General features: G+C 39.1%; 1 protein-coding gene across 6 annotated transcripts in view; it reads right to left on the bottom strand.

Moving 5' to 3' along the window:
* The window catches only part of pak5 (p21 protein (Cdc42/Rac)-activated kinase 5), a 76,213-nt gene that overhangs the window by 30,454 nt on the left and 30,897 nt on the right, over positions 1–14,862 (bottom strand). For 3 of the 6 annotated variants that reach the window (XM_065963438.1, XM_065963436.1, XM_020632407.2), the window contains exons 2-3: positions 12,197–12,420; positions 10,494–10,538 (exon numbers count right to left, since the gene is read on the bottom strand). In XM_065963438.1, the coding sequence (XP_065819510.1) occupies positions 10,494–10,538; positions 12,197–12,400 (249 nt within the window). In that variant the 5' untranslated portion in view covers positions 12,401–12,420. Of the gene's footprint in view, positions 1–1,170; positions 1,407–10,493; positions 10,539–12,196; positions 12,421–14,862 lie in introns of those variants that run through there. The other 3 variants (XM_065963437.1, XM_020632408.2, XM_065963439.1) reach the window with 2 other exon arrangements.

The raw sequence follows: 14,862 nt of genomic DNA, 5'->3' as shown, positions 1-14,862 counted from the left end.
GAGGAGGAGCAGAGTAGAGAAAGGAATGAGAGAGGTCTAAATCAATGCCATCTACTTCAGCTCAGTGCCAAGAAAGACAGATGCTCTCTCTGTCTGTTTGTGCGTGCGCGCGGAGTGTGCAAGCCTGCACAGACACACATCAATCAGCAGTTATTTTTCCTTCAAGTCTATTTCTGCTTTGACCAATTTATTCCTCTATCAATGTAAGAGGGAATGTAATACACACTGAATATTAAACGCACATCAATCATAACATCCAACTTTCTTCTGTCCACTAAGAAGTTGAATGAATGCAGCATTCACTGTGTATGATGGGCAAGAGCACAAATGTAGTTTGGCAGATTTGGAGCAGAGAAATACTGTATGTGATTGTGCGCCTGTGCACTGTAATGGAGGAGGAACTCTCTACAAATAGTCCCATTTCATGTTCCTTTAAAACATCTGTCCAGAAGGTAGAATATCAGAAATGATTTTGGGTAACACAAACTTTTAACAAGAGAAGATGCTAGAAATTCTGGTCCTGCTCCACATCTAAGCACTTGTCTAGACCTCATTCATTCTCAGTCCAGACACTTCACTGCCTTGGAGCTCTCCCAGTATCATTAAAGCCCGGCTTCAATAAAATGCCTCCTCAAATTAGCAGCTCTCTGCGTGCACATGTCAAAACCATAATAGCACACTTCCCTTTTCAATAAAGACACAAGGTTTGCATTCTGACCCTGGAGCAAGGACTGGGTGACCCTGTTCAATCAGAAACACTATCTCTCTGAGCTCCATTTCCATATGTATACATACAGCGAACCAAGCAAAGCTACAAAAATAACTCTGCGACGCACAAACCTGCCCTCTCTGTGGAAACATGAGCAAACAACCGGCACTTTGTACAGCTATAATTTATGGCGTGTCACGGTTTAGTGTTAAAAATGCAACAAAAATAGAAGCAGTTTCTAAGAACAGTCAACAATGTGACCTTTTAAAACACTGTAGTGTCAGCAAGAAATGACAAATGCTGCATGGAGCAGCTACCTGCAACATCACTGTTAAGTCTTTTATGTTTTTCATTCAGTGCTGGCAGTGAGAGGAGAACCTGTTGCACACCCAAATCTGCATTGCCAGCATACCAGCATGCGGTCTTGGCTCTTTAGAAACAGAAACAGTCAAACACCCCACCTGTAACTGTTTATGAACCGTCTGTGGCTGAGGTTTAAACACCAACGCCTCCTTAGTCTTTTCCTGCAGCTCCAGCCTCATCTGCTTCAGCTTCTCTGTCTCTTTTAGCGTTCCCTCAGCCTTCCTGCTGCTCACTATGCCCGCGGTCTCTGCCACTCCTCGCCCCCCTGCCATGACAAGTTGACTCTGGCCAGGCTGCAGCTGAATCCAGCCCGGACTGACTGGAAGTCTGGCACCAACTCACTGACTCCAATGATCGAGTTTCTGCTTCAGTCACCTGCCAAAGAGCTTGGGGGGTGGGGTGGGGTGGGGTCTGCACTGATCTCAATGACCCACTGACATTTTCAGTAGTCGTGTTGTACCAGTTATCACCCTGCATGTCATGCCCATTCTCACATGCGTTTTAATGTTGCCAGTGCCAGTCTCACTGTTACACACTCTGACAGCTCTTCTCTTCTGAATGAATTACATGAAAGACCAAAAGTTGAGTTATGAAGTGACAAAAAGCACAGTTTTTTTTTCTTCAAAGGGCTCAAACTAATCATAAAATCTAGATTTTAAAAGTCCCCTAACAGTCTGTTATTAAAACATTGGAGAGAAATTCCAATCCATGACAACTTCACACTTTTTAAGTTTACTTCAGTTCTCTAAAATCAGTCTTTCCTGCAACCATTCTTGTATATCAAAATTTCTCAGCTGCAACGCTTACATTCCTTTTACCCTCATTCTGTAAGGAATGCAAGTTTTCCTATGAATCGGTTTATTGCAAATATCCAGAATGCTCATTCTAATAGGAAGAATGACATTTTAAATATCGTAAACTGTTGAGCCAATTCACATGTGCAAAACTGATGTCATTTGTCCTTGGAAAAATTATGTTGATTTGTCTGTTTGTATATTTTAAATATGTACTTGTAGCTTTGAAATTTTGAAACTAAAACTGTGCCTGTAAACTCCTTTGTCTGATGGTAACACAAACCGTGACATCTTAGTCTTTCTTCATTTCAAAATATGGAGACTCACGAAAAAAAATTGACTTTTCTGCATGAATTACAAAAAAAAAAAAAAAAACAGAAACGGATTTCATGTTAACTGACATCAAAAATGTAAGGACATAATTTTCACAAAATAAGTAATATATACATTTGAACTCCCCTAGAGATTTTCCATGTTTTTATGTTACAACAGCAGGTTTCAATGTAATGTATTGGGGTTATGTAGAATTTAAAAACATAAATAAGTTTGTAACTTTGAAAGTGGAGGGTGGCACTACATGGTGTGCCAATTATTAACAAATATAGTATGAGAAGCTTATAGTGCTTTGCTGTGATCTAAGATAAGGTGCTATCTACTGCTTCCAGGTTAACTTGTGCCTCAAACACAGATACTTTTTGGAATGCCCTTGTTTGTTAATTGAGGATTAAAACTTCTACCTCAACTCAGGGTTGAGACTTCTAAATGTGGAGAAGCACAAGGGGAGTAAATACTAATTTAAGGCCCTGTAGAACACCCTCAACATATTTAAATAATAGCTGCAGGCAATGTACGTTACTAATAAGAGCGCATTTAGTTGCTTTCTTCTTCCCATGTGATGTAATATTCTCAGGGCTGCTATATAATGGCTTTGACAGCACAGGGATGTTCAGCTACCTAAAATACCACCAAGCTCTCTCCACCTACACTACTTACAGCACATGTAACCCACAGCTCAATGCAAGAAGTTCAGGCATGCACTCTGGAGGCTTTCAGAAGGCATATTGGGTAATGTATGAAATGAAAAATATAAGAAGAGGAAGAGAAGGCAGGCTGCAGAGAAGAAGACAAATCCAAATGTAAATGTGTGTACTTATAATAAATCTGTTTTTCTTGGGTTAGATTTTACCTCCAAGTTTTAATCACGAAACAAAATCTTGCACATATCTAAAAAATCTGCATCAGCTTTAAACCAAAGAACAGGTTTAAGCGTAAATCAGTGATGCCCACAGCATGGCATACGCTCACTCTGCACATGCTTGCTTTTCTGAAGAATCTGAAGCAGATACACCAAACAACCTCCTGACTGAACCACCAATTTAGAATAGTCCTCTTTAAAGCCACCTTCTTTGACCTTCACATAAAAATCAAAAAACTGTTGAAGATTTTACTTTGAACAAGTACCCTTCAGTGCCTTGCATAAGTATTCAAACCCCTGTACTTTTCCATATTTTGATGATACATCTGCAAACTACAATGGATTTTATTGAGGTTGTTTGTAAAGGGCCAACACCGAAAGCACAGCATGTTTTGTCTTCTCTTGTTTGTTAATCAACCAGTAAAATACCTAAAGTAGTAAGTGTATTTGAATTCCAGGTTGTAACACCGTAATATGTTAAATTCCTTGGGGGGTGAATATGCCAGGCACAGCCTACTTTAATAGTCTTGTACCCATTCTGTCTTAAAAGTTAATCTTGTTTGTCCCATTTTGTTACAGCTGCCTTCAAACATCTCAATTTCTCATTACACATATCTGATTACCTTGTTTCTAACCCGTATAACCTGCAAAGCCATTAAACCTCTATCACATTAACCTCCAATATCATGAAGCCGTACAGTAAGTGTGACAAAGATTAAATCAGCTAATGAATGGTAATAGAAAGTTTATATGCTGAGAAAGACAGAGAGGAATTCCAATAAAAGGATACACAGTGTGGATTTTGATTTCACTTTAAGGAGTGTGTTAAGAGGGGGGCTTTAAAGAGAAATATCTACCTTACATATGATGCACACATATTATTCCCATGTTCAATCAATGTTCATTCATTATCTGTAAATGTGAAAACCTCTCTTCTTTAGCTACTGCAGAATAAAGATGAATCAGCTTTAAGTTGGTCTCCAAATTCTTGTGGGCTATTTTGTCTCTTCTCTAACCGGCTTTCAGATGCTGATGTCCATGTCATGAAGGCTGCTTGATAAAACATGGATCAAGAAAAGAGTTTAAATTTCTTTCTAATAAAACATGTGTTTGGGTAAAAGTAGAAATGAAACTAAGCTCAGTGGAAATTCAATCAGAAAGACTGACAATCTCATACTCTCAGATTGACCTTCTTTTTTTACTCTCTTATTTAAACCAATCACATTTCTCCACGACCTCGATAAATCAATCACCTTATCACTGTCATAGTTTCTAAATGTTCCTCTCTGGTGCTGTCACATGTCATTTAAACCAAATTGATGTGACCCTCCTCCATCACATTTCCCTCCAGTCCTCATCCCTTTCAGCATCCAGTGCAATCTTAGCCTGCAGCTCATAACATCCATCAGGATCCTCAGCCTTCACCCTAGCAACACCAGCAGTGTCAAGTAGCCATCAGGGGAAATATTATTTGCCAAAGGCATCAATGTCCTTTTAATTAATACATCCTGATGGTGTTTGATGCCGAAGACTAAACTATTTCCTTCTTATAGTATCATGGGAATAAGTTACTTATCACTTTTTCAGTCGCCTTCATTGACTATATACAAAAAGAGGGCGCCGTGATGACGCCATCATTTACTTTGGCATCTCAGGCCAGGTGCTCCAGTGAAGAAAAGCTGATCTATCAGAAAGATCTCAACATGTTTTATGTAACAACTTGCTCTCTTAGTCCAAGGTTGTTAGGCATGGGGTTCCACAGGGGTCTGTACTGGGTCCATTGTTGTTTTCGCTCTACCTGTTGCCACTGGATCAGATGTTGCGTTTGTTTGGGATTGCTTTTCACTGTTATGCAGATGATTTGCAGCTGTATATGCCAGTAGCCCTAGGGAGTGGGTCTAATACAGCTTAACTTGAGGGCTGTCTAGTGGCTGTTAGGAGCTGATGATAAACACATTTCTTGCAACTTAACTAAGCTAAGACAGAAATGATGGTTGTTGGACCTGCAAGACTGAGTCATGTGTTCAGTCATTTAATTAGTCTCTAGATGATTGTGTTATTCATTGCAGAGACAGAGTTACGAATCTTGGTGCACTTTTTGATCAGACACTTTCGTTTGATCTGTATACTGTATAAAGGAGGGGACTAGAGATGCCCTTTTTCCCCACAGGCAAATCTCCAAGATCAGATCAATCCCGCCGTTTAAGGATTTTGATCTCCTTATACATGCCTTTGTGTCATCTAGGTTAGATTACTGTAATGTTTACTGTCAGGTCTGCCAAAAAAATGTTCAAAAGTTTTCGGGGTCTTCAGATGGCTCAGGATGCAGCAACTCGTGTTCTGACTGGAGCATGTAAATATGACCATATCACCATATATGGCCTCTCTTCATTCGCTTATCATCCAGGTGAGAGCTGACTTTAAGGTGCTGATGCAAACTTAAAAATTTGTAAATGGCAATGCATCAGCATATCTGACTGACCTGGTGACCCTGTATGTGCCTGCACAGACTCTGCGTTCCCAGGGGACTGGTCTTGTTAGTGCCCCAAAGGTAAAAAAAAATGTTTTTGAAATTCATTCAGTTAAATTACATTCCGTACTCAACTTAATGGAAAACTTTACCACATTACAACAACATGCTTGCCACATTAGCCAAGCATGTTCTGTTGAGGTGTTGGAAGCAAAGCTAAAGACCCACTTGTTTACTGTTGTGTATGAATTATAAGTTGTCTGTATGTTTTTACATTGTTTGAAATGTTTTTAAATTGTCTTTTTAATTAGCTATGTGCAGCACTTTGATTGAAAGAGCTATATAAATCAAAGTATTATTATCATTATCATTATTATCATTATGGTGTTGATAAATTGCAGATTTGAAGACTTAAGTTCAGGAACAGAAAGTTTAAATATTTGGATGAGTTTTTGGATAAACAATGCAATGTCTCAAAACTGAATGAAAGGTTGCTGTACTTGTGACCTACCGAGCTCATGTAGCCACACCTTTAGCACTGCTGTCGTCAATTATTCTCTAAATTGGAACATAATCCACACTATGAACATCATGCTGTGTTGAACAAGACTAGAAAATAGAAGTGGAGACCATGAACATATTTGTAAAATGTTAGCTAAGATAAAAAAATCAACTAAAAAGCATGGCAATCGTCCTATCTGAGTCCAAATAGTATGTCTTTTTACATGTGACCATCACAGACACTCCCTTACAGTCAGACCACAATCAGTTTGTCAGATCGCAGGTTTATACATTTTATCATTGGCATCACTTTCAAAACAAATATGCAATGTCTACCCTTTTTTATATAGTCCATGGTCTCCATACAATTTAGTCTCTTCTGCTCCAACTTATATTTCTCATTTACCTTTCTAACTCTTGAAGCAAAACACAGAATTTCATACCTGTTCAAGTAAGTTTTGGCAGTAACTGACCACTCAGCATATCATGTTTTTCTGTCTGACTTCTGAAATGAAGTACACAATACAAAGTTTACTGCTGTTGCTTAATAGAATCCCTTTATTGCTAACCAAAAGATGCATCTTCCTGCTTTTTCTTGAATATTTCAATTAACATAGTTTATTATATTTTAATAGTTGGATTGCAGAACCTATCTGCTATAGTTTGATGACAGTATATATATCTGATAACGGTTTGCCAAATTCTCTGTAAGTCCAGTAAAACCAGTCGTTATTGTTAAACAACTTCCAGCCAAGACTTGGCTTTTGCGACACAGTATAAAAACAGATTTAAAAAAAATCTTAAACAGATTATTAGCTGCACTTGCATTCAGATATCTGTTTATAAATGTAAATAAATAACTCTCATATTACTGTTGATTGTAGCCAGGATGTTGTTGAGGTTGCTTTTGCACCAAAGCCTGCTGATACATGATTGGTCAATACTACTAAGGCTGCAAATGGAAATCAGAACACTTCTGATAGTAAACTGCAGACCCCCAGGTTAATATTTTACATGTTTCTATGGAATCAGAGATTTTTACAGTTTAGACCTGGTCTCTCTAGTCTTTCTTATTGCAGAATATTTTTTGTAGGAAATGATCTGATAAAAAAAAAAAAGTCTGTTTTTGCAGCTTCTTAAAGCCTCAGAAGCTATTCAAATAACATACATAGGCAGAGGAAAGTTGAACCCTGTAAAGGTAAGTTAAAAAAAAGGTTCATTAGAAACAGGAAATAACGCTCTAACATAATAATGATTAAAGAATCAGCTGCCACTAAACTCCTTCCTTTTACAACTGTGGCCTTTCCTACAAGGCTATTATTTATCTCATTTACAAGCATGCAGTCATCTAATTCTGGCTTAAGGCAGAGGAAACATGAGAAAACATGAACACACAGACCACATTAGCCAGCACGCATTAACACATGCAAACACACTCACACAAACTGTGCATATGCGTACAAATCAACAAGCACACACACAAACGCCATCATGGTAAATTACCTCCACAGCTCCATAGGAGTCGGCAATTTGAGAGTGTCAAAGTCAAGGTGCAACATGAGACTGCCATTAATAATAGCCACGGCACTGCCCCTGCTGCTGCCAATGAATGCAACACATTAACACACATGTAATCTCCAGTCACACGAACACAAATCAACCATCAACACGTCAACATCAACAAATGCAACATAAATATGCTGCTTTGTGCAGAAGTAGCTACAGAGCACTCACTCATGCACCAAACACACACACACAGACAAACACGCAAAACACACACACAGGTACACACACACTTTAGATTGTCAGAGTGCAAAAGAAGCTTTAAGAGCACAATGTTTAAAACATGGAAATGCTGTTAGGGCATGGTGTCAGCCTATACTTCTGGATTAGCATGTGTGCTGAGGGCTGCTGGTGGAAGGGGGGGGGGGGGCAAGCAAGGGGGAGAGAAAGAGATGAGAGCCAAGGCTTTGAGCAATACTAATGCTCAGCTGAGATGAGCGCTCTGACAACAAGGCTACAAGCCTCGTGAATAAACGATGAGCACACAAGCCAGAGGGCAGAGGTAGTAGTTATTTCAGCATGGAAGCCACATCGACCTCTCACAACTGTTCAACACACACACACACACACACACACACACACACACACACACACACACACACACACACACACACACACACACAACATTGACCTTTTACTGTACTCTGTCCCTCTGCTTTGTTTGATGAGGAAAGTACTGGTGGTCTGCCAGACTGGAGGCTGCTGCATCCTATGCCATGCAACCCACACACACACACACACAGACAGACAGACAGACAGACAGACAGACAGACAGACAGACAGACAGACAGACAGACAGACAGACAGACAGACAGACAGACAGACAGACACACACACACACGCACACGCACACGCACACGCACACGCACACGCACGCACGCACGCACGCACTTATTTGTAATCTTATTTGTTTTTAGTATCAAGTTACAGATTTAGACTACAATCATGTCCTCAATTATCATTCTCACTATATTGGAGCAAAAAAAGATGGCTTCCTTCATTTGCCTTCTCGAACTAGAAGAAACTCACACATGACCAGCACACAAATGTGCTTGTTTGTATTCTCTGCCTGCACACTGACACGAGTGAGAGCAATGCATAATCCTTTGGATTTGACGTGGGAGTGAAGTGACCTAAGAAACTTCAGAGAGACATCAAACTTTCCACTGAGTCTCTGATCAGCTTCTTTATTTGAATAGAAGAGTGAAACCAGAACTGCATTCACACAGGCTTTCTTTTCCCGCTGGGGGAGGCTGGGGAATTGTACATTCACAAGCTCATCAATGATTTGAATTCAGTCACGAAGTTAAATGTCTGTTATTCCCATCTCCCTAAACTAGTAGCAAATTTCAGTCTTCAGTCAATGCAGACAGCATGTTGTTCCTCTTTTGTTTTAAAGACTTTATTTTACTGATGATTACTTTGAGCAAAATGGTCACTTGGTTATCCCTTTGAATAAAATATACCTCCTGATATGTGACACTGGCTAAAAAGTTCCCTCAAACTGTAACTTTAGTTTTGAGGAGCATAACAAACATTTATTATCTTCTCTTGCACTATTAGCACTTTAAATATTGAGCTATAACATTTTGGAAGAAATTAGCATATGTTAATAAAGTTTGTTCATTTAAAGGGTGTTTGCAATCACATTGTTAATTTTGTAGTGCTCAGAAACGGCCAAAACAGCAGGAGGAAAGCGGAGACTTCAGGAAGAACTAGCAGAAAAATCAGAATTTCACCATCAAAACTTACTTTGCACCTGCAACTCAAAACCCCAAATCCTGACTCAAGTCATTTCTTTAGTCATTAGTCAAAGTTTTTTAATTTAATTATCGCCATTAAGTAGGATATTTAAGAAAAGTGATACTTTGGAAACTTAATTACTTTGTCAGTTTTAAAGGCCTGTATACTTCAATTAAGTAGTATTTGTTTACTTATTGTCAGTTTACATTGGTCCTAAGATGAAGATTAAAATAGCCAAAGATTGACTATAGCGCTTTATTTAGACATAATGTAACAAAATACTAAATGACCAAATGTCATGAATCTCTGCATGTAAACTGTAAAAATTCAGTTATAACCCCACCTTTGACTTTTGGTCAGTTCTACCTGTCTTTGGAAAAATCTTTATAAATAAAATTCAGTATCACAATTATATTCCCTGAAAACCGTGAAACTGGCACTATGACACTAAACAGTATGATATTGCATTTCTTGACCCCTTAACTAATAACTTAGCATTATTCCTTACAAGATTCAAGATGTTTTACATTTATAAGTGCTAATTGGCATATTTATATGGTTAGCAGGAGAGGAGAAGAGGGGAGAGGAGAGGGGAGAGGAGAGGAGAGGGGAGGGGAGAGGAGAGGAGAGGAGAGGAGAGGAGAGGAGAGGAGATTCAGATCAAGGCATGGACTGTAAAAAGGTTTTTGCTAACACATGCAAACCCTTTATGACCCGTTTCTATAAAGTGAAGGGCCTACGGTAGAGCAAAATCAGCTGTCATGGCAACATGCACTTCACATCTCAGCACCCATCATCATCAACATAATCATGATTATCACCATCATTATCAATGGCGCTCCATAGCAAGAGGGAGAAATCAAGAAACATGCTGCTACGGTTAGTCTCCTCATTTCTTGGAGAACATGCGAATGGAAGAAGAGGAGAGAGGAGATGAGGCCTAAAGAAGACTTTGGCAGAGAAATGTAGTTATGTCATGTGTGTGAAGTCATTCTCAGTGTTCCCCCCTGCTCCTGCTGACACACCACCTCCACCTGAATGCATGGAAGCAGGCAACGGAGAGGAGATGTGGAAACAAAACAGCGGAGTTGACTGACCAAAGGAAAATAAAAAAGGAAGGGGGTGTTAAAAACAGAAGGGAAGAAGAAGTCATACTTTGGGCAACGGCGTTTCGGACGACCGGACTTTCTTGGGAGATATCTGTGAAGAGAGCAAGAGAATTAATTTCTTGTTTCCCCCTCTTCAGAGATATCTCCTGCGGCATATTGCTGTTCTCTCCTATTTGTGTGAATGTCTGAACATGTATGTGTGTCATTGGATCTTATGTGATTAAAGTATAAGTAAGCCTTGTGATTAATGAACACTGTGCTGTCTTTTAGTCTGAAATGCAACAAAGTGCTGCAGTGAGCTGTGTCAACTTTCAACACAAAAGACTAGAAAATAGTTGTCATTTGTGTGGAGTGAGTGTTCTTAAGTGTCATCAAAGTCAACAAAAATGGTGTACGCATGTGTTGTAACACACACAAGATTTAAAAAACTGAAGGGCAGTGGGTCACACATACAGTATGATGGGACCACAGACAATGCAAGAGAAAAAACATCATGTTTTAAGAAGTGCCCCGTAAAAGACCCACGAGGCACATTAAAACCTCAAATACCTCCAGTATGGAAGAAAAGGGCCTAACATGTAACATATGCTCCGCTACAACCCAGAGAAAGGTGCAGAGAAGTATTAAGGAGCCTTTTATCTCACAGTTTGGTGTGTATGAATCAGTAACAGCCCTCTTTCAGTCGACTCAATGTGTCAAGGTGTGATTATGTTGAGAAGAACTGATGAACAACAACACATCAGAGGAGACACTCAGAAGTTTGGGAGACAAGAGGAGACACACGATCACAGTCACAGAGGGGGTCAGAATGAAAAACAAATACCAGTTTGCTGTGGGGTTTTTGTGACATAAGTCAAATAAAGTTTTGCCTTTGAAGCTGCATTAAGCAATTTTTTGACCAGCAGGGAGCAGACAGATGATACGTTTATCAAATGCTAAAGCTGAACCACATGTAGTTTCATTGAAGTCATGTGATATGTTGTGAACGTGAAAATGACTGGATGTTCACTATCAGTAATACGTTCAGTTGTTCAATCAATCAAGACGTGGCAAAAACGAAAACAAACAAGTCGTCACATCATTATATTTGATTCACAAACCTGAAACACATCAGAACAACATTCTAAAGATATTTTCACCTCCCTTCATTAGTACCGTGGACATCAGGCTAAAAAATTGCTCAATCGAATTCACTAAATTAATGACCTTGGTCAGCTTGTCATGTGGGGGGCCAGACAGCGCTCTGCAATGTTTCCAATAAAAGGAATAATGACTGCAGTACCCAGTTTAACCACTAGGCGTCAAAATTACATATTACTCCTTTAGGACACCAAAGCTCATGGTGATACAGTGACGGTGTTAAAAAATGGCTTAATGCAGGTTTAAAGCAATACAATTTATAATATTTTAGAATTAATGTCTTTGGCAAATGCAGTTGGAATAGTGTGAAGTGGCCAGATGGCACTGGAGAATGATCTACAACAGATTAGACAACAGAGTGTAACAAGTAGAGGCTTGAGTGGTGAGACATAGTGATACTGAAGAAAAAGACAGATATGCAAAGTGAGAAGATCAAGAACAAACAAGAAAGGGATTGCTTTTTATAACAGTGTTTGAGGAGAAAATAATTCAGATATGAAGATAAAGAGAGACGGAGAGAGGGAGTCACAACGAAGCAAGAAAGGCAATAAGACTGAAATGAAAACGATGTTCCCCCAGTTTGACGCCCTCTGTCCATTCACACCCTACCTTCATTGGTGCCAGCTGGATGGGGGTGATGTAGGAGGGGTCCACCATGGGTTTAGGTCTGTTGGCAGTGTCCGCCAGGAGGCTCTGCCATTGCTGTGGAAGCCCTGTGAACTTCTGCTCCCGCGGGTCGAAGCCCGTGTGGACCCGGTGCTCAAAGTTAGACGGAGCTGAGATCTCCAGCCGTTTCTTCTTTTTCCCAAACATGCTGGAAAACCCTGGCAAACCTGGAAAAACAAAGAGAACACATTAAGAATCATATTTTAACTGCAGCACTGATTAATAACCTTTAAAGCAATAAATACAGATGCAGCCTATTACTTTACACCTTCTGTAACTTGGACTATAAGATCATGAGTCTTATTATGAAATCCATAGCTATTCTTCCTCAATCAGTGCTCCTGTTTTATTTCATGGCCATAACAAAGATCTCATTGGATTGGAGAAGTAATTTTGCATTGAATCTGCACTTTTCCTCTGAAAATATTATACTATATAAAGCACATTATATACATTTTGTTGCACACATCGGAGCTCAAGCACATGCTTATCAAAGTTTTGACATTTAATTAGCATGAATTCTTCAAGGCTACTTAAGGGTGCCATTTAGTTACAGAGACAAAAAATGTCAAGCACAACCTTTATTAAGCCTTACTGAATGTCATTCCAACAGCGATGTGCTCAGTTTTTCATTACAAGTGAACACAGACTGCATTCAAAACTCACACCATTTTAAAATTGTGGTTCTTAACCCTTTTTTTCTTGAAGTCACCAACATCGATTTGAACAAGTATTGTTTTCATTAGAATCTTTACCTTGGAATTAGCTGAACAATTTTCATTTAAATATCCTCACAAAATAGTCTTAAACACACCAGTTCTTACCAGAAGACCTATTTATAATTATCCAGTTAGTGCGTTATCATTATTTGAGTTAATATGTGCACCTCAGAGCAGACCCCTTGATTTGAAGAGAGACTGATCATGTGCAGAAAAACTTGAAGTTGTCTAAATGTGGCTCAGAATACAACAGACAACTATGAAAAACCAACCAATAACAAGGGATAGAAACTGAATCCTTAAGGTTAGCATAAAATAAGTATAGCGGGCACTTAGGTTTGCATGCCTTGAAGCTGCACAGTTGAAGTATGCCAGAGAGTTCAGACAGATTGGCTGCTGTAAACTGAATCTTTGGGGGATGTGGTGATGTGCTGTTATGTACTCTAATACTCTGCAGCCTGCTTAGCTTAGCCTTATGACGCTGCACGATACAAACTATTAAAGAACAAGCAAAAATGTCCAAACACGCTAGGAAAACAAGTGTCCACATTGGTTATGTAATATAAACAACAGAAATGAAACAATGCCTAGTAAGGAAGAAAGAGAAGAAATATGACACTAAGTTAGGACCTTTATGAAAGGTTTGATTTTGATGCAGTATGAAGCAACAAAAGATTAAATCTGTATTTTACAACACCACCGATAGGAAATGTGTTGACCCTGTTGTTGTGGTTTGGGTGAATGATGATGCCCAGTCCCAGAACAGAATGTCATGATGTTTCTGTGAATAGACTTGATTGTGCTGCTCCCTTCTAGGAGCCATTGTCCTCAGACAAAACCAAAGCCATACATCTTCCCCCCCCCACCCCCACTCCTGCAATACTTTCTTCGACCGCCTCTGTTAGGGCTTTAACACAAATAATGTAAAGTGTTCATACCATTCGTGTCCATAGGTGAATTTTCTTGTGCACTGTATAAAAAAACAAGGTGGCTTAAAGGTGCACTCTGTAGATTTGGTAGTGAAATTTTAAAGTAGGAGAAATGAAACAATTCTACGCTATATTTGCTGAACAAAATACATAAACTTTATTCAAAGGAAAAAATGAGTCCCTGAACACTGTTTGGAGCTAAAAAAAATCTACCACGAGAGTTACGGTTTCACTGTTGTGCGCCCCCCACCGCATTTTATCTTCAAACAGTGTTACAGGGACCAGGACAGTTTGTGTATAGTGTTATGAACATTACTCAAACTTTCACATTTCTCTACCAAACTCCATAGTGTACCTTTAAATTCTGGGTTCAGACTTGTCTCTTAGCATGTACATGGTGGATAATCCAGTCCTATACTATTATTTTTTCAACACAACAAAAAGTCATAGTTTGCCAATGAGCTTCCTCTTGTCTTGGCATGAACACTTGGTCTGTAAGCTTATAGGACACCACATGCCAGGCTAACATTTATTATGTAGAGCAGATAAACACTATTTATGATTCACTCCTTTATATATCACACTCTAATTCTTAATTTTGGCAAGGCTAAAAAGATTTAATATGTGATATCAAGTTTATTTAGCTACATGCACATGACTTCATTATGTAGGCTATATGTGTCACTATGTTGGAATTAGCCAAAGGAAGGTCAGGCTCAGAAAAACATTATGCATGCTCATAAATAGCTACTAAGTGTCTGTTTAGTTAGTTAGCCTTTGGAGGAAGCAGTACCTCCTGAGCGGCTGCCATGAAAGAAGTCGCCAGAGTCTTTTTTTTTTTTTTTTTTTAAATGTAACTTCAAACTGACAAGGGTAAAACAGATTTAATCACGGAAATCTTTCGTAATCACTTCCTTTGCTGCCCTGCAGGAGACCCAGACAGAACAAATTAATGGCCTCA

Source organism: Labrus bergylta, chromosome 15 (assembly GCF_963930695.1).
Source record: "Labrus bergylta chromosome 15, fLabBer1.1, whole genome shotgun sequence".
NCBI lineage: Eukaryota > Metazoa > Chordata > Actinopteri > Labriformes > Labridae > Labrus > Labrus bergylta.
The sequence above is the reverse complement of the archived record's forward strand: the minus strand, read 5'-3'. Positions and strand labels throughout refer to the sequence as shown.